The sequence below is a fragment of the Balaenoptera ricei genome, chromosome 4, assembly GCF_028023285.1.
Source record: "Balaenoptera ricei isolate mBalRic1 chromosome 4, mBalRic1.hap2, whole genome shotgun sequence".
Classification (NCBI taxonomy): Eukaryota; Metazoa; Chordata; class Mammalia; order Artiodactyla; family Balaenopteridae; genus Balaenoptera; species Balaenoptera ricei.
The window spans coordinates 79,254,349-79,273,009 of NC_082642.1; the positions used below are offsets into that span (position 1 = coordinate 79,254,349).

At 37.7% G+C, this 18,661-nt stretch overlaps 1 protein-coding gene and 1 pseudogene across 3 annotated transcripts in view; both read right to left on the reverse strand.

Annotated features, from left to right (window-relative positions):
• EHHADH (enoyl-CoA hydratase and 3-hydroxyacyl CoA dehydrogenase) overlaps positions 1-18,661 on the reverse strand; it is a 50,369-nt gene that overhangs the window by 6,788 nt on the left and 24,920 nt on the right. For all 3 annotated transcript variants that reach the window (XM_059920704.1, XM_059920705.1, XM_059920703.1), the window contains one exon: positions 7,939-8,280. In XM_059920704.1, coding sequence (XP_059776687.1) covers positions 7,939-8,280 — 342 coding nt within the window. The remainder of the gene's footprint in view (positions 1-7,938; positions 8,281-18,661) is intronic.
• Positions 3,556-4,550, reverse strand: LOC132365349 (serine/arginine-rich splicing factor 3-like; annotated as a pseudogene).

An 18,661-nucleotide genomic window follows, 5' to 3' on the forward strand; every position in this document is an offset into this window, starting at 1 on the left:
TCCTGGTAGGGCCTGTAACTAATTCTGGTCAAGGGAATGGGGAAGAGGGTGGCGTGGGATCACGACTGGCCCCTAAAATCTCCCACAAGATCCTTCATTACCACGTGGGTATAGAGGATGCAGAGAACAACTCTGGGGCTTTGGAGGAGACCCTAGAGCAGATGTTGGCCTGCAGGTCGCACCCAGCCCACTGCCTGCTTTTGTACTGCCAGTGAGCTAAGAATATTTTTACATTTTAAATAGCTGAAAATGAAAGAATAAGAATATTTTGTGACACAGGAAAATTATATCACCTTCAAATTTTAGTGTCCATAAATAAAATTTTACTGGAATCAATCACACTGATTTGTTTTTGTATTGTCTATGGCTGTTTTTTTCTTCTTCAGCTACTTTAATTATAAAAATCTTTCATGTTCTCAAAAAAAAGGAAAACCAGAAGGCAACAGTCTAGCACAAAAATGTACAACCAGAAGATATTACCACCAACCAGGTCCGACAACTAAATCATATTGGGGATTCTGAAAATAAAAGCACACTAATACAAAGTACTAAACCAGTGGTTCTTATATAACCAGGGATGGAAAAATGAGTCAGTAGGCCTGGAAAACACCATTCCTGAAAAAGAAGCACTGTAAGAATATAAACCATAACTCTACAATAAAAAGCCACCAGGACTTTCCATCCAGACATGGGTGAGTCTAAAAAGGTGGTGATGCCATCTACTGATCACATGATCTTTTAAGGAACTGTAAAAAAGCATAGAAACAGTAGGTAAAATGTATCTACATCTCATAAAATTAAAATTTCTCTGGCTAATTTATCTTTTTTTTTTTTGTTTGTTTTTTTTTTTTTGTTTGTTTGTTTTTTTTGTTTTTTTTTTTTGTTTTTTTTTTTTCACACACACACTGTATTTTATTTTTACAAGAGATAAATCGACTGACACCAAGCATTGTACATGGATGACCACAACAAAAGCAACAATGATTGCAATTACCAAACATGAAACACACTCATACTATGTCATAGTATTGACATTCAGTCCAGTAATCCTCCACTGTAACAGCTCCTTTACTTTGCAGTGAAAATTGATTTGTATATTCTTTGCCTCTGAGTCCGTGTGGAATTTTTTTTTTTTTTTTTTTTTTTTTTTTAAATTCAGACAGAAAGTCACAAAAATTATACTCATCCTCATCAGTTCACTCAGTCCCATGTAATTAATTTTTTTTTTTTTTTTTTTTTTCGTCTTGATCTTTTGTGGCTAATTTATCTTTGTATTTACCTTTCTGCTTAAGACATGGAGGTCAGAAGTAACCCACAATGAACCAAGAACCATAGAATATTAACTATTCTTGAAAGCATAAAAACCAACTATAATCCTTAGATATGTTCCTTAAATTATCACCAGGTATTATTAATAGTGACCTCTAGTGAACACCTGTAATCATTACACCACAAGTCAAAGTCTCTGTGACTGCTTTCAGTATCATATTCAACTGAGAATGCAAGACAAAACTGGCCAACGGGACTTGTTAATTTCAGAAATACAGTAACTAAACTTTTTAATAGCCACAGTTTAAATGTAGAATGTAAGGTTTTAACGATTTCTATCTTCCATATTTTTAACGAGCCATAAAATTGTGCTAGGGTTTCTGGTTAAAGTGATTGCAAATTTGGACCCTAAGGTTAAATCCCGGAGGTTAATTTTATATCAGGTCTGTATTAGCCACATTATAGCTATAATCTACTATCCTTTTTACAGAAACCCTTCCAATTTAAGACTCTGCAAGTTGTATACTGCCAAAAATGCCCATGTAGATTTATAAGAGCAGTGTAATATTGATGTACCGTATTACTTCCATGAATTCTTAGCTATCTTGCCTTGCTTGATCCTAACAAAGGTTTCAAGCTATGAAATGCCGAAAGACAAAAGGCCCAAAGCCCGAGCTCCCAGTAAATCAATAGGCAGTCTTAAAAGTGCCTTCTGTAACAAGGCTCATACTGAACTCCACTGACACCAATTCTCCCCCTGTGACACCCAGGACTCTCCTCCCTTGATATGTGCATGAAAGGTGAAGAAGGACCACTGGAAATAATTTGTTTAGGATCTGTATCTTATAAAACATCCTTATAGATTAATACAATGACATCTTTCATATTAAAGAAAGTCAGTACAGCATAATCCAAAACTATCTTTAAATAGCACATTTAAGGAAACTAAGCCAAAAGACTGTTGCATTATGATTTAATCTAATTGCACAAAAATTTGAAATCACAACTCCTCTAGATTTCTAAGAAGAAGGTTATGCATGCCTCCATATTCAATTCTGCACTGTTACATTTGAACCATACAGTGAATTTCACATCATGATGGATCAATTTAGAATTTCCATGAAACACCTCAAATTATATAAAATGGAAGCAATTTTTAAAGCTTTGTGGAACACTTTCATGCTAAAGTTTTTTTGTTGTTTTTTTTACCAGCAACTTTGGATTACAATGTATCAGGTGGCTATACTTTAAAATGCTGGTCACTGAATATCATGGACTTTGAACTGGCTTCTACTCCTAAAAATGTATCATCACTTAAGTAGACAACCAAAAATTCCCTTCACTTCAAAAGCCTCAAATTGTGTTTCTTACAAAATAAGATTTGTGTAACCAACTGCCTTCTATGGGACAAGAACTATGGTAATAGTGGGTTCAACTATTACACAATTATGTTAATATTTTATTATCATAAGCACTTTACAAGAAAATGTAAGTATGGCTTCCAATAGGAATGTTATACCTGGACTTGATTGGTACCAAGCTCAGATTTTAGTTTTGCAAGGAAAAACAGGCTTTCAGGTTAAACAACAATTTGTAACCGAAACTTTAATCCCAAGGATTCTCACAAAACATATTACAAATGACAGCATGAAAAAAAAAATCTTGCACAGTAACTCAAAGTTCAGCTCTACAATGTACCCTTAAACTAGCAGGACATTGGTATATTGAATAGTCTCAAATTTCCAAATAATATTACAAAGAGCTATGTATTCATATACAGCAATCACAGAAGGAACTTATGACCTAAAGCAAAGGTAAACTAACTTTCTTGAAACTTCTTAGATTCTAAACCCACCGGACAACCTCTTGTCCGGGGTGAAGACTAGTGGAATTTTTAAACCTCTAATCTAGTTTAAGGGTGCAGCTTTAATTTTTACCTGCTGGCTTGTGTTCACAGCAGCTTCTAAAGACTGCTTGCTTAACTACAGCTGCATATCCCAGCTACAGAAAGTCTTTTCAATTTTTGCCAGTTTTGTTTCCATAATATTAAACATCACACTTTAGCTGGACAGGAGTTAGAGGTATATTATCAGTCTATGCAAGACTAAAACTTCAAAGCAAATTCAATTTTGCATAAGGGAACATTGTAAAGTAACAATTCTTGATATTACATGCCTCATATGATCCATTTCAAACCATAGAGAATTACACCTTTATGTGTCACTGTTCCAAGAGACAAACAAATGTGAACAGCTAAAACATTTTAAAAATGCACCAAACTTATGAAGTCTCAAACAAAACTTGAATTTTCTGTACATACTCCTGTCAAGTGAAGTTATTGCCTGTACACCACTCCTCTTGCAAACTGGTCTTCTATTTCCTTTCATTTGACCTAGATCGGCTATGAGACCTAGAGAAAGATCGGGACGGCTTGTGATTTCTCTCCTGGGACAGTGATCTCTCTCTTCTCCTATAACTAGAAAGGGACCTGCTCTGGCTGACGGAGAAGGCTCTCCATCTTGGAGATGTGTGGGAGGTGGAGGACTCCTCCTCCGATAATCATCTCGAGGGCGACGACCCCAAGAAGGAGGCGGTCACGATTGTGACTTCTCTTTGCACCATTTGACAGGTCCACTCTTACTCGGCAGCCACATAGTGTTCTCTCATCTAGTTCTTGGACAGCATCGGCTGCATCTCGGGATCTTCAAATTCAACAAAGGCAAAGCCGGGAGGGTTTCTAGCAACCCACACACTTCGGAGTGGTCCATAATAGCCAAAAGCTCGTTCCAATTCAGCCTTGTTACCATTGTTTCCAAGATTCCCTACATAAACTTTACAGTCCAACGGACAGGAATCACGATGCATTTCGAGATCTCGGGTTAGAAACGCGAAGGCTCAAATCCACACACCCTCGGTTGGGTCTTCCCGGTCCCCTCCTGCCTGGCACCGCAGATGCTCTCGCACACCCGTCGTCCACGAAATGGCTCTGTGGCTGTTTTTGTCCTCAATAGCAGAGTTGAGTAGTTGCAACAGAGACCATATGGCCCCAAAAGTCTACAACATTTACTATCTGGAACTTTACAGAAAAAGTTTGCTGACCCTTATCCAGGAGGATGGCAGAGCCACTCCTTGGAAAGAACCTTGTTCTAGAATTACTGTGGAGTGAGGAGGAAAATGATCTTTATTGTGCTAAGCCACTGAGATTGTTATTTGTTACAGCAGCATGTTACCTGTTACCTAACCAACCCACTGTGGATGTTTTGTGAAAGACATGTATATATAACTCTTCTACACTTCACAATGACTAGCTTTGGGGATTGTTTTTTTTTTTTTCAATTGAAGTTTAGTTGATTTACAATATTATATTAGTTTTAGGTGTACAACATAGTGATTCAAAATTTTTATAGATTATACTGGATTTAGAGTTATTATAAAATATTGGGTATATTACCTGTGCTGTATAATATATCCTTGTAGCTTATTTACTTTATACATAGTAATTTGTGCCTCTTAATCCCCTGTGGCAATTGGTTTTGAATATAGAATGATATCAATAATAAGAAATCACTGATTTAGTTTCTCTGGAATATATTTAATTTTTAAATTGTATTAAATTATTTAATATAATATATATATATTAAATTATTTAAAACATTTAGGTTTCCAAATTTACTAAGCATCTGCATTTCACTCAGTAACAAGAAGGCTGGATAGCTCTCACTGCTGTAGCAGCTTGTATCCTAAACTTTGGCCTGGGTAAATAGGAGGTAGAGTTGGGGGCTCAAAACCCTGGCCTCCTAGCTTTCAGTCCCAAGCTGAAAATTCCTACCGTGTAGAGATTATAAACTCACAGGGACAATAAGGACTAATGAGAAGTTTATGTGAAAGTGCTTTGTAAAGTATAATGTCATGCAGGTGATATCTCAGAACTGAACACAGCGGGGAAGGAAGGCCACCTGGTGAAGATGGAGTAGAGCTCCTCAGCGCTCACCTCTCAGAGCAGGTCTGCTGAAGGACCTCTGGGGCTCCAAACAACTCATAATCCAAACCACAAAGTGGGCCAGACTAATGTTTTTTAGAAGTGTCTTAGCTATAATTTTAGATCTTCTTCAGTTCTATAAACTGATACTTTTCATTTAATCACTGAAACAAAATATACATGAAAACAATATCTATTTCTTTCAAAAAGTTCTTAGCTATTAACTTCTCTTTTCACAACCTTGTGGTCTCAAAGTTCTCAAGAACGAAGGGCTGAAAGACCAAACTTTTCACTGTTGGTAATTATGTTTTCATAGGTATATATTGCATTTACATTGAATTTAGTTTCTTACTCTTTCCTCATTAAACACACACAGACAGGGACCAGGAGCCCTGCTCCTGTACCAGATCACTGCCTTTAACTGCCATGGAATTAAATCTAGTCAAGAACCTCTTCTACTCAGAGAAGTAAATAAAGGATAAGGGATGCTTTGACTACTGGTTCTGCAGTGTTTGGTCAACTGCAGTCTTCTCCCCTTCTGACAGCCCTGAGAGTCCAGGCGATGTGGGAGAATGTGAACTTGCAGTTTGTGCCGGCCTGATCTGAGAACATAGGCTCATGGAAGTGCAAAGTTGGGCTCATAAGGGCTGGGGTTTTGCCAGGGGGCATAATGAAAGGACGAGTCGTGGCATTTGAGGACACTGGTAAGAGAGTAGCTGAAGTGATGACTGGAAATGAAAACTGAATAGAGAAGAAAGTAAAGATAGGAGGAGCTGATCAAGTAACACATGTACTAGTTAGAATAACCGAGAAAGGGATGTGGGAAAATACAAGGTTGTGGTGAAAAAGTGAGATTTCACATTTCAGAGGTGGAGAAATGTTCAGGGTAAAGACAAGACCTACGGTGAAGCCATAAGTGTGGGTCACGGAAGTGAAGTGAGGTGAATGTCACTGGATCTGAGGAGGTGAAGGAACCCAGAAGCAACAGGGCTGGGTTATTCAGGGCTGAATTATTCACACAGAGGATGAAGACAACCAGATGGCAGCAGGATTTGGGCCACAGAGGATAACTGTGATCCAGGTACTAAAATGAGGGCAAAGCAGGGGAGCACTGACAGTAATGAGGAGGGATAAAGTGATACAACTGGATGGCAGGACCACAGAGGAGAGTGTCCTGAAAGGAGTAATGGTCTGAGAGGGGAACTGGGAAGTGACAGTGAGGTCCATGGAGTGTGGGAGAAGCAACAGCATTCTCTTGACAGGGCTGCAGGAGAAGCAGGTGCCCAGGGTAAGCCAGGTTTCAGGCAGGAGACAGAGGGGGAGCCATTAGTAAACCAGATGAGGCTGTGGGCGTGTTCCAGAGGACACAGGGTGCAGCGGGAGGCTGTGTCACAAAGAAGAAGTGCAGAGTGGGATGTGGATAAACATGAAGAAGGGGGAAATGACCAATTCTCTCACTTTATTTTTATCCACGTTGTCTTCTACACAGTTTAAATGCTTTTTCAAATATTTTTCAGAACAATGTGGGGTATACTTAAAAAAAAAAACCTTAAACTTTTAAACATTCCATGCTAGACACAAACCTGATGTATTTTTAAAAAGCTCATAATAAGGAAATAGGGAAATTCTCAAATGATGGTTGACAAACACAATACTGATAAACTTAAAACTTTTACTATTATTTTGCATTAATTATTCTTGGCTTGAAGGAATACAAGGAAGAAGAAACAGGTAAATACATAACTAGAAACAAATATTGGTGTTGCTGAAAGAGTATAAAAAAGGGATACTCATAGTTCTTTGTCACACTATTTATCCATCTCCTTAAAAAATCACAAGTGAACAGAGTCAGTGCTAGAGGACCACAATGTGTTTGCATTAAAGACACATTATTTTATTCCCAAACTTGACTGAAACCACAACAGACTAAGAAGATGTAGAGAGGGGTCTTCCCCTCCAAGCTGGGTTGGTGTTAGAGAGCTGGGTGAGGGTTAAGAAAGTTGATGCTTTTAGTAAACTTTGGACCTCCTCCCCCAGAAGACTGTATACAAGCTAATACATATAACATTTCACTTACTATTTCAGGAGGTTTGGAATCTACCCAAGACCATTCTTGGGCCAAGACTAAGAGAAAGTGAAGTTTAGGAAAGTGGCCTGAAGAAGGCAATCAGAGAGCTAGCTTCTAAGGAAAGAAGACATTTTGTTTGAGAAATTTTCTAGGGGAAAAAGTAGGGAAGCCACTATTTCAGGGTTCAGATGAATTTGAGGATAGTGGTTTTGAACCAGGAGAAGTGAATGGATGCAAGGACCAGAAAGATATAGCCTTCATTCCAAATCCCTAGCTATAGGAGTGACAGAACACACTTTGAAATGTGCAACATATAATAATCATTGTTGGGAAATCCAGGAATGAGAGACATGGAAGAAGTAGAAATGAGTTAAAAAATGCCCAGAGTCTGGAATCAGACAGACCTACATTAGACAACTTGGGTTTCATTAGCTCGCTGTCAAGCAGGTTAGTGTTTCTAGGCCTCACACATAAAGTAAAGATAGTTCATGGGCTGGGGTGAAAATCAAGTTAGCTAAAACAAGTGATATGTTTAGCAAAGAGCCTGGCACCTGGTGGCCCTAAGCAAATGGTAGTACTTTACATGTGCAGATTTGGGGAGTGACATTACCCACGTTCTTACCGAGAATGCCAACAGAGGAGATGGGCCGTGCCAATGCTGTTTTCCAGGATGCTCCAGAGGGAGTGGACCACTTACGTGTGGTCCTCTCCGCCAAGAAAGAATATTGCAGGGCTCTAGCCTGCCCTGATCTCTGAAGGTACACATACAGCTCCTTTTCCTTCTTGATGCCCACCTCATAGGGATACTGGACAGCGGCCTGGACTGCACGGATGGAAGTCTCCTGAGAAAGGCACCCAGGGTGCTGCTTCCGCATCTTCAGAAGGGCTTCACTGAAAATGGTGTCCATGTTGGACAAGCTCTGGATTGGCTTGTTGTAGATTCTACGGGATTCTAGAGATTGATCTGAAAGAAATAAGAAAGAAAATTTGGAAATGTTACCTATACCAAGGGAATATGTGTATATAATGATAATAATAACCTGTTCAAATTCAAAATATGAAATTAAATACTATTCATCAAGATATTTAATGTAACACTAATACCAAAATCTCTGACATCTTTGCAACTTAGTCCCATTAGATAGAATTTAATAGATTCAAAGCAATTTCAAGTTACCTAATTGAGGCATAAAAGCTACATTTTCTTTTTACTTCAAGGCCAAGATAATATTGTGATAGATTAATTATATTAATCTGCCAGTGAGCTTAAGGAAAATCATTCTGAGTTAATAATATTTTAGGTTCAAAATAATTTTAACTCCATTCTTAACAGTAACAAAAACTTTAAAATACCTAGAAAAGGAGACAGTGTAATATCGGCACAGGGATAGACATACAAATCAATGGAGAGAATTGAGAGTTCAGAAATAAATCCTTATAATCATCGCCAATTGATTTTCAACACAGGTGCCAAAACAATTTAATGAGAGAAAGGACATGCTGAGGACAACTGGATATCCACATGAAACAAACAAACAAACAAACTTAGATCCTTACCTAGCACCATATATAAAAATTAATTCAAAATGGATCATAAATCTAAATTGAAGAGCTAAAACTATAAAAATTTCTAAAAAAAAAAGAGAAAAATCTTTATGACCTTTGGTTAGGCTAAGTATTCTTAGCACAATCCATGAAAGAAAAAAATCAATAAGTTGGACTTCATCAAAATTAAAGACTTTTGTACTTCAGAGAACACCATTAAGAAAATGAAATGATAAACCATAGACTGGGAGAAAATATTTGCATGGTAAGCAAAATAACACCCTCCCCAAATGTCTACTTCCTAATCCCCAGAACCTATAAATATATTACCTTACATGGCAAAGACACTCTACAGATGTGATTAAGGTTAAAGACCTTGAAATGTAAAGGTTACCATGTATTATCCAGGTGGGCCCAATCTAATTACATGAATGCTTAAAAGAGGAGAGCCTTTCCCAGCTGGAGTGAGAGAGGAAGAGTCAGAGAGATGCGACACAGGAAGGACTGGCTCTATGGACGACAATCTGGCTTTGAACATGGTGGAAGGGGGCCAAGAGCCAAGGACTGCAGTGACCTCTAGAAGCTAGGAATGGCCATCAGTTTACAACCAGCAAAAACATGGAGACCTTGGTCCTACAACACAAGTACTGAATTCTGCCAACAACCCGAGTGAGCAGTAAACAGATTCTCCCTTAGAGCCTCCAGAAAGGAGTGCAGCTGCTGACACCTGGGTTTAGTCCAGTGAGACCCCTACCAGACTTCTGATCTATAGATCACTAAGTAATACATTTGTGTTGTTAAAACTGCTGAGCTTGTGGTAATTTGTTATCAAGCAGTAGAAAATGAATACAGTTTGCATACAGAATATCTAATTAAGTATTTGTATCCAGAGTATATAAAGACCTCTTATGACTCAATAATAAGAAGGCAAACAACTCAATGTTAAAATGGGTAAAAACTTGAGTGGATATTTCACCAAAGAGCATATACAAACAGCTAATAAGCAGTGAAAAAATGTTCAGCATCATTAGTCATTAGGGAAATGTAAATTAAAACCACAGTGAATGTGGTAGGCAGCCTCTAAGTAGTGGGATGTCGTTTCTGAGATTAAATGACAAAAAGACTCTTGCTCTCTCACTTGCTCGCCCTGAGGGAAACAAGCTACCATGGGTGAGCTGCCCTCCAGTGAAGCCCATGAGGCAAAGAACTGAAGGAGGCTTTCAGCCAACAGCCAGTGAGGAACTGAGGCCTTCAGTTCAACAGACCAAGAGGAACTGAATTCCACTAACAGCCACTTGAGTGAGCTTGGAAGCAGATCGTTCCCCAGTCAAGCCTCCAGGTGGATACAGCGCCCGCTGCAATACCTTGAATGTCGTCTTTTGTGAAACCCTAAACCAGAGGGCCTAGCTAACCACACCCAGATTCCACAGAAACTGTAAGATAGTAATTGTTTGATTTTAAGCAAATAAATTTTGGGAAAATTTGTTATGCAACTATAGATAACCAACACAGACCCACTAGAAGGACTATCATCAAAAAGACATGACACAAAATGTTGGCAGTGATGTGGAGTACCTGGAACCCTCGTACATTGCTTGTGAGAATGTAAAACAGTACATTCACTTTGAAAAACATTTTGGCAGTTTCTTAAAAAGATAAACATAAACTTACTGTTCGACCCAGGAATTTCACTCCTAGGAATCTACCCAAGAGAAATGAAAACATATAAAACTTGTATGTGAATACTCACTGTAGCATTATTCATAGTAGCTCAAAACTGAAAACAATGTGAATATCCAACTGAAGAAAATGTGGTATAGCCATACAATGAAATACTATTCAGCAATAAAAAGGATCAAACTGGACTTCCCTGGTGGTGCAGTGGTTAAGAATCCACCTGCCAATGCAGGGGTCACAGGTTCCAGCCCTGGTCCAGGAAGATCCCACATGCCGCGGAGCAACTAAGCCCATGCGCCACAACTAATGAGCCTGCGCCCTAGAGCCCGAGAGCCACAACTACTGAGCCCACGTACCACAACTTCTGAAGCCCACGTGCCACAACTACTGAAGCCCGCGTGCCTAGAGCCCGTGCTCTGCAACAAGAGAAACCACTGCAATGAGAAGCCCGAGCACCGCAACGAAGAGTCGTCCCCGCTCACTGCAACTAGCGAAAGACTGCACGCAGCAACGAAGACCCAACGCAGCCAAAACTAAATTAATTAATTAATTAATTTTTTAAAAAGGGACTTCCCTGGTGGCACAGTGGTTAAGAATCCACCTGCCGATGCAGGGGACATGGGTTCGAGCCCTCATCCAGGAAGATACCACAGCTACTGAAGCCCGGGTGCCTAGAGCCCGTGCTCCGCAACAAGAGAAGCCGCCGCAATGAGAAGCCCGCGCACCACAACAAACAGCAGCAGGCACTCGCCGCAACGAAGACCCAACGCAGCCAGGAAAAAAAAAAAAAGGATCAAACTAATGATACATGCTACGACGCAAATGGACCTTAAAAACATTATGCAAGCTGAAAGAAGCCAGATGCAAAAGATTACATATTGATGTGACGTAATTTATTTTAAATGTCCAGAAGAGGCAAATCTATAGAGACAGAAAGATCAGCTGTTGCCTAGGGCTGGGGGTGGGAGTGGGGGTAAGCTGCAAAAGGGCAGAGTGAACTTTTGGGGATAGTGGAGAAGTCCTAAAACTCATTTATGGGGATGGTTGCACAACTCTTAACTCAAAGGCAAATTATGCCTCATTAAGGCTGTTAAAAAATATCTAGCAATGAATTTATTAAGAAAGGTACAAGACCTTTAAGAAGGTCTATATAACATTTTATTGAAGAACATAAAATAATACCTTAATAAAGAATGACCCCATGTCCCTGAATATAAATATTTAATAGCATAAAATAAACATTTTCCATATATTATATATGAATTTCTAATCAGAATCCTTGTGGTCCTATTTTTTTAAATAACTCAAAAGAATGATTTTAAAGTTTACATAAAAGTATAAATGTTTAACAAATTTATACTTTTAACAAAACTGTTTTCTAAAATAGTATTCCAGAAACTGTTTTCTAAAAAGTGCTACTATCTCTTAAAAAATAAAGCAATATATCAAAAATGTACACCTTAGTTAATTACACCAGAAACCTACCAGAGCTTACAAAGCAGTTTCACTATAAAAAGGCAGATGAATGTGAGCCAGTCTGGCATTGGTATGTTACTATGTGTCCAAGGGAGAGTAAGGTTTGGATATAATCATGTGCACAAGAAAGAACTGTATCTGTGAGGCATTGTATAATCTCAACCTTTTTTTTTTTTTTAACCTAGGAGGCAAGAACATTTCCTTAATGCTTGATTACTAAGTAGAATTGAAAAGAATGGATTTTTAAATTAATGCTTTCCCATATGACATAAGAATAAGATTCAGGAAAGGAGGCAAGATGGTGAGTAGCAGCATGTGGTCCCTGTTAACCCTGCTATTGTTGGAAAAACATGAACTCTACCCAACAGGCTACCAATTACTTGCTCAGTTATCCAATGAGTTACCCAATCCTCAATTTATGGGAAAGCAAGCTCAGTGTAGAAGGATGAAGACCTTTCCAGGGCCTACAGCTGATTTAATTCCCTGGTGGCTCAAAAGAGAGACAAGAACAGACAGTGGGGAGAGGACAGTGGGGAGAGGACAAGTGGAAGAGGAAAGGAGGCAGAGCTGGCAGTGTTGGGGCATCTGACAACAGGTGGCTGCTGCAGTCTTTCCTGGGACAGAGCATAGATGGGTTTGGGATATCTTAGAGCTGGATCTCTGTCCTTGTGACACTACCACCAGCCCCACCATGACAGGGGCTGATTCTCAACATCATAGCACACATCAGAGTTATTTGAGGAGTTTAAAAAGTTTGGATGCCCATGCCCCACTGTGAACTCAGTTAAGAATCTTTAAGGGTGGGGACTGGGCATGAGTATTTTTTAAAAATTCAATAGTTGATTTTGAGGTATTGCCTCTGGGAGGTCCAAGAGCAGAGCATATGTCAGCCACTGTATCAAGGACAGCTGTGGCTCCTGGCAACTCTAACCTGGGCCAGAGATTGAAAAGAGATGAGAAAGAAAAAAAGGAAGAAAGTGGTCCAGTGGTTAAGACTTCACCTTCCAATGCAGGGGGTGCGGGTTCGATCCCTGGTTGGGGAGCGAAGATCCCATGTGCCTTGCGGCCAAAAAACCAAAACATAAAACAGAAGCAATATTGTAACAAATTCAATAAAGACTTTTAAAATAATGGTCCATATCAAAAAAAACTTTAAAAAAAAAAAAGGAAGAAGAAAAAAACTTAATGGTGTGCAGTAATTTTAGCCAATTGGCATATTCCTAGTATTCTGGGGATACTCAGAACCTCTGAGACTACAGATGCATATTTTGGGAGCCCCCCAGAGCACTTGTCCCGACCAGCCTAGGGCCAAACAAAGCACATCCACTGGAGAGTGTTGGATCAGGGCACAACCATTAGAAGGTTTTTCCCTGTCAATTTCCTATTCCTTTTGTTCTGTGGCTGTAACTGAAGGATGCTATTATCTTAAAACTTCATTTTATTACTACAAAATATATTCAGAATTTCCACTTTGGGTCTACAGCTATGGTGTTTTCAAAGTGTATTTCTTATACAGCTGGTAGTTTTAGAGTCTTGGTAGTTTTAAAGTCACTCAGCTGTAACTACATAATAAGAGAGGCAATTGTGAGCAGGTCAGCACCAGCATTAGCTGCCAGGAACATGGGAAAGTGAAGAACTAATTAATGATTCAAATATGCTTATAATTGAATTCTTTCCCTGACCCATTCACATTTTTTCTTAATTCTTTGAAGTTTTCCAAGGCAGAAGTTTTAATTAAAAAAATAAGGGACTCACATGCCCAAAGGAAGAAAAGGAGGTGATTATTTTCCCTCTTCCCTTTCTAGTAAACTAACAGGAAGAGATTTTCTCTACCTGGGCTAAAGAGAGACATAATGTGCAGTTTACAGAAATGGTTTCCTAAGACATAAAGGACTCTCTTTTCTCTAACTCTCATAAACAATATGCTCTCTCTCTCATAGAAGGGCTGCAAAGGACAAAAAGAACAACTGCATTTTTCCAGGCTTGAGGGGGGTCCCTAAAGAACTGGGGTACATAAAAAAGAAGCCCAGTTTAGACGTGTGCTCAGGCTTCCTAGGTATGGCAGTGTCACTCTGCTCTTGTAAAACATGTTTATATAAATGTTCACAGACAGTAAAAATAAATTACAAAGTGCAAAAGATAAAATGAAGAGAAAGACAGATGAAACCACTAAGATTTTTTTTTAAGCCACAAAATCTAAACAGATCAAGGTCTTTGGGCAGAATAAGAATCGCTAAAAATGGCTAACACAGCCCAGTGCAGTCATAGTAACAGGACCAGAGTTCATTACAGGGACAAAAACAGAGCACTGGGTTCCTGAGTTGAGGCTCCCACTTGGATGTCCTCTGTGCCCATCTTTGACTAACAGTACACATTTTCAGCTTCATGCCAGAATCATGCACGTGGGAACAAGGAGTTCTTACTCAGTTTGGGAACAAGCAGGCTGCTGGCCAAATGCAAATAAATAGCGTTTTACAGGACCCTCCCCTCCCCAGTTTAGCCAAAGCAATCTGGTTTGGCCAAGTGATTTTGAATTGCTCTGCTAAATCCATTGCACTGCAGTAGTCTAAGAGGCTTCATGTAACAAAAGCATTAAGATACATGAAGCTAATTAACCTCCACAGTCAACTCTCCAGGATGCGTGTTAAGTTTGTACAGAAATTTGCAGCTACTTCCCAAATCACATTTTTAGATATATATGTTAACCTCCTACAATCCCCTCCCACCCATAACTGGCTCCAAAACTGCTGATTGCAACATTGACCATTGGAAATTTCCTTCCTTCTCAACTTCTTTATTGGATGTGGAAACTAAATAAGTGTTCTTAATCTTTTCCTTTTGTTAGTTTTTTAAGTCAACATTTCAGCAGTGGGGGTGGTGGTAGTGATGGAGAGTGAGAATAGGCTGAATTAATGGAATATTTTTACAAATGGAAAAAGAGAACTCAAAAATTTTACGTATACTTTTAAAATTGAGATATAAATCACATCAATAAAAGTCACCATTTTAAAGTTTGTTAATTCAGGAGTTTTTAGTATAATCACAATGTGTGCAACCATACATGTATGTTTTTTAACCATGCAGAACTGATTTACTAATATCTTTAAGACAGCAAGTAGCGTTTGCATGTAAAAAGTCAAAACTAGGAAAAGTTATCTCCATTCTCACCCTCGTTCTCTGTACATCAGTGACTCTCAAAGTGTGGTCCCCAGAATACAGCATCAACATCGCCTAGGAACTTCTTAGAAATGCAAATTGGGCCCCATCCCAGATGTACTGATTCAGAAAGTAATGAGTGGGGTCCTATAATCTATGTTTTAACAGACCCTCCAAGTGATTCTGATGCACAGTGACGCTTGAGAATCATTCCTCTAGATCAAGACAATTGCACTAGCTTCACATAACTATAAATTTGTAAATGCACATATATTTAACATCAATATATTTTAATAAAAATATTTTATATTATATTTATACATTCATATTTATAATATATTTATAATAAATATCTGTACTATTTATATCATATATTTATAATAAATATCTGTACTATTTATGTCATATATTTATAATAAATATCTATCATAAAACATAAATATACATTTTTATAATAGATTTTTGTGAAGCCTGTCCTTCAAATCAATCCATCAATTTTGTTCTGCCAAATAACCACAGTCTAATAGCTATATTTAAAAGCAAACAAAGGAAAAAAAGAAAGGAAAAGCACAAGACCTCAAATGAAAATGAAATACAAAATAAGTAAGCCTAGCTAAACTACACATTTTGTAAGATGCCCTATTTCTCTACCTTGTATCTCTAGTGTTTATCTATTACAGAGCAGCACCAAGAAATCATAGGATTCTAAACAGTGGAACTCATTTTTTTTTTTAAGTAGAAGTACCAGAGTTTTCCTTGGGATTCTAAACCCTAAACCTCAAAAGAGACACAGTAGAGCTGCCCAGGTTGTAGCAAGACAAAAAACTGGAGCCCATAGGGTCTCAGAACACGGTTTGAAACCAACTCATTTTGTTGAAACTTTTCCTTTCATTGATGAAGAAAATAAAGCCCCCAAAGCTGATTTGTTAGGGTCCATATAGCTATAGGTTAAAATTATAATCCAGGCCTCCTGACATCCAATCCTAAACCTATTTCTCTACTAGACTATACCCCTTCCACACTGGCCAGGCATCCCTTTTTCCTTTGGGTAAATTTAATGACTCAGATAATACGAAAAGATAAACATTAAAAAAACAAACAAACAAAGGTCTTCACTACCTACCATCCAAATACAACCACTGTTAAAAATCTGTTATATCTCCTTGTAGTTTTCTTTCTGTATGTAAATATGCATATGAACACACACACACATTTGTGCAACTTCCTATCTGGTTGTTTTTTCTACTTAATATTACATGTAAGCATTTTTCCAAGCTCTTCAATTTCCTTTAAAAATGGAAGTTTTAATGGCTGAATGGGGTTGCTTCACTGAGATCTATAATCTTTTATGCAATTAATCTCTTAGAATTAGATATTTGAGCTGTTTCCAACATTTTATAATGATAAATAAAGCTTCAGTGAGTATCACTGTATACAAATCTTTGTGTACTTCTGTGATTATTTCTCTGTGATAAACGCCTGAGAATAGAAATAATAAGTCAAAACGTAAGAATAAGCTTCAATACATGATTGCCCAATTGCCGTCTAGACAGGCAGGATATACTACAAGCTGTTTAATAAGTGCTTATTTAAATTCAATCTGAGCATATTATTTTTTCTATCTTCGCTGATTTGCTTGGCAAAAATTAGTGTCTTTCAAATCATAAATGGTTTTATATTAATCACCAAGTTTAAAAAGCATTTAAGAATTAAGCATATACTTACTATATGATCCAGCAATACTACTCTTAGGTATTTACTCAGGAGAAAGGGAAATATAATGTCTGCAAAGACTTGTGTACACCCAAAGTGAAAACAACCTAAATGTTCATCAACTGATAAATGAATAAACATATTGTGGTATATCCATACTATGGATTATTATTCAGTAACAAAAAAAGTATAAAAAATTAAAAAAAAAAAAAAAAAAGAAAAAAAAAAAGTATAAAAAATTAATACATGAAAGAACATCATGAACCTCAAAAACATGCTAAGTGAGAGAAGCCAGGCACAAAAGACTACATCTATATGAAATTCTAAAAAACAAAACTATAGTAACAGAAAACAGGCCAGTGGTTGTCTGCGGCCAAGTGCAGGGGAGGGAATCTACTGGAAAGAGGCATGACAATACTATTTAGGGTGATAGAACTATATCTTGATTGTGGCAGTGGTTATACAACTGCAAATGATTACAGAAATTCATCGACCTCTTCATTTAAAATGGGTGAATTTTATTGTGTGTAAATTATACCTCAAGCTGGAAAAATCAAAACAAAAGCAAAAATCATTTAAGAAATTCTGGGGGAAAAACAACTTATTTTCATTTTTGTGTATTTTCTTTACATTTTTGTCTGTCACAGACCTACTAGAGAATGGACTTGAGGATGTGGGGAGGGGGGAGGGTAAGCTGGGACAAAGTGAGAGAGTGGCATGGACATAGATATACTACCAAACGTAAAATAGATAGCTAGTGGGAAGCAACTGCATAGCACAGGGAGATCAGCTCGGTGCTTTGTGACCACCTAGAGGGGTGGGATAGGGAGGGTGGGAGAGAGGGAGACGCAAGAGGGAAGAGATATGGGGACATATGTATATGTATAACTGACTCACTTTGTTATAAACCAGAAACTAACACACCATTGTAAAGCAATTATACTCCAATAAAGATGTTTAAAAAACAACAACAAAAAGTTTTTGTCTGTATTCATAATATTCTATGTAGCTATAAGTATAGACTATATGTAAATTTGTATTTAGACATTTTTATATCACAATTTTACATTTCTACAAAGTTTTCATGATTATAATTTAAAATAGTTATACATAATTGTCCAGAGCCCAGAACCATTCTCCTATTGTTAACAGGTAAATTACCAAATTTTAAAGCAAATGATTCCTCCTTAATATTTGGATGCCACCAAGTGGACAAACTGTAATATTACTGAGATTGAGAAGACCATTTTATAAATTTTTAAAAATAACAATTTAGTGTTTAAAATTTTAATGTAAAATTAATTTTTAAAACTAAATAAATTTTAGTAATTAAAACAGATCATTCTATAAATGTACCAGACCATGATGCTCATCTATATCTTGAAGTAACTTAACTCTCAAATCTGAATCTCTGGAAATCAGTCAAAGAAAAGAACTTCTGTCAAAATCAGGGCCTTTACAAACTAAAACTACAGGTGTAAATGATAGACATGGGTCTCTCTTAAGCCCCAAACCAAAAACCATTTAGGGACCTACAAATGCAAATAGCCTTTGCTGTAGGCCAAATGACTTCCAACAAAACAATAAGTATTTCCAGGAGGCACAATGAAACCAGTGATGAAACTGTGGTGAAGATTATCTGGAAAGCAGAGAAAGACAGCAGGAAACTCATTCCCTTTTGGGCAAAGCCTTGCTAACTCTCTTTAGAGTCACCAGTATTTTCTCCTTACAGTTCCTGGCCTTTCCAGTTCAAGCTTTTGCTATTGAAATGAAACAGT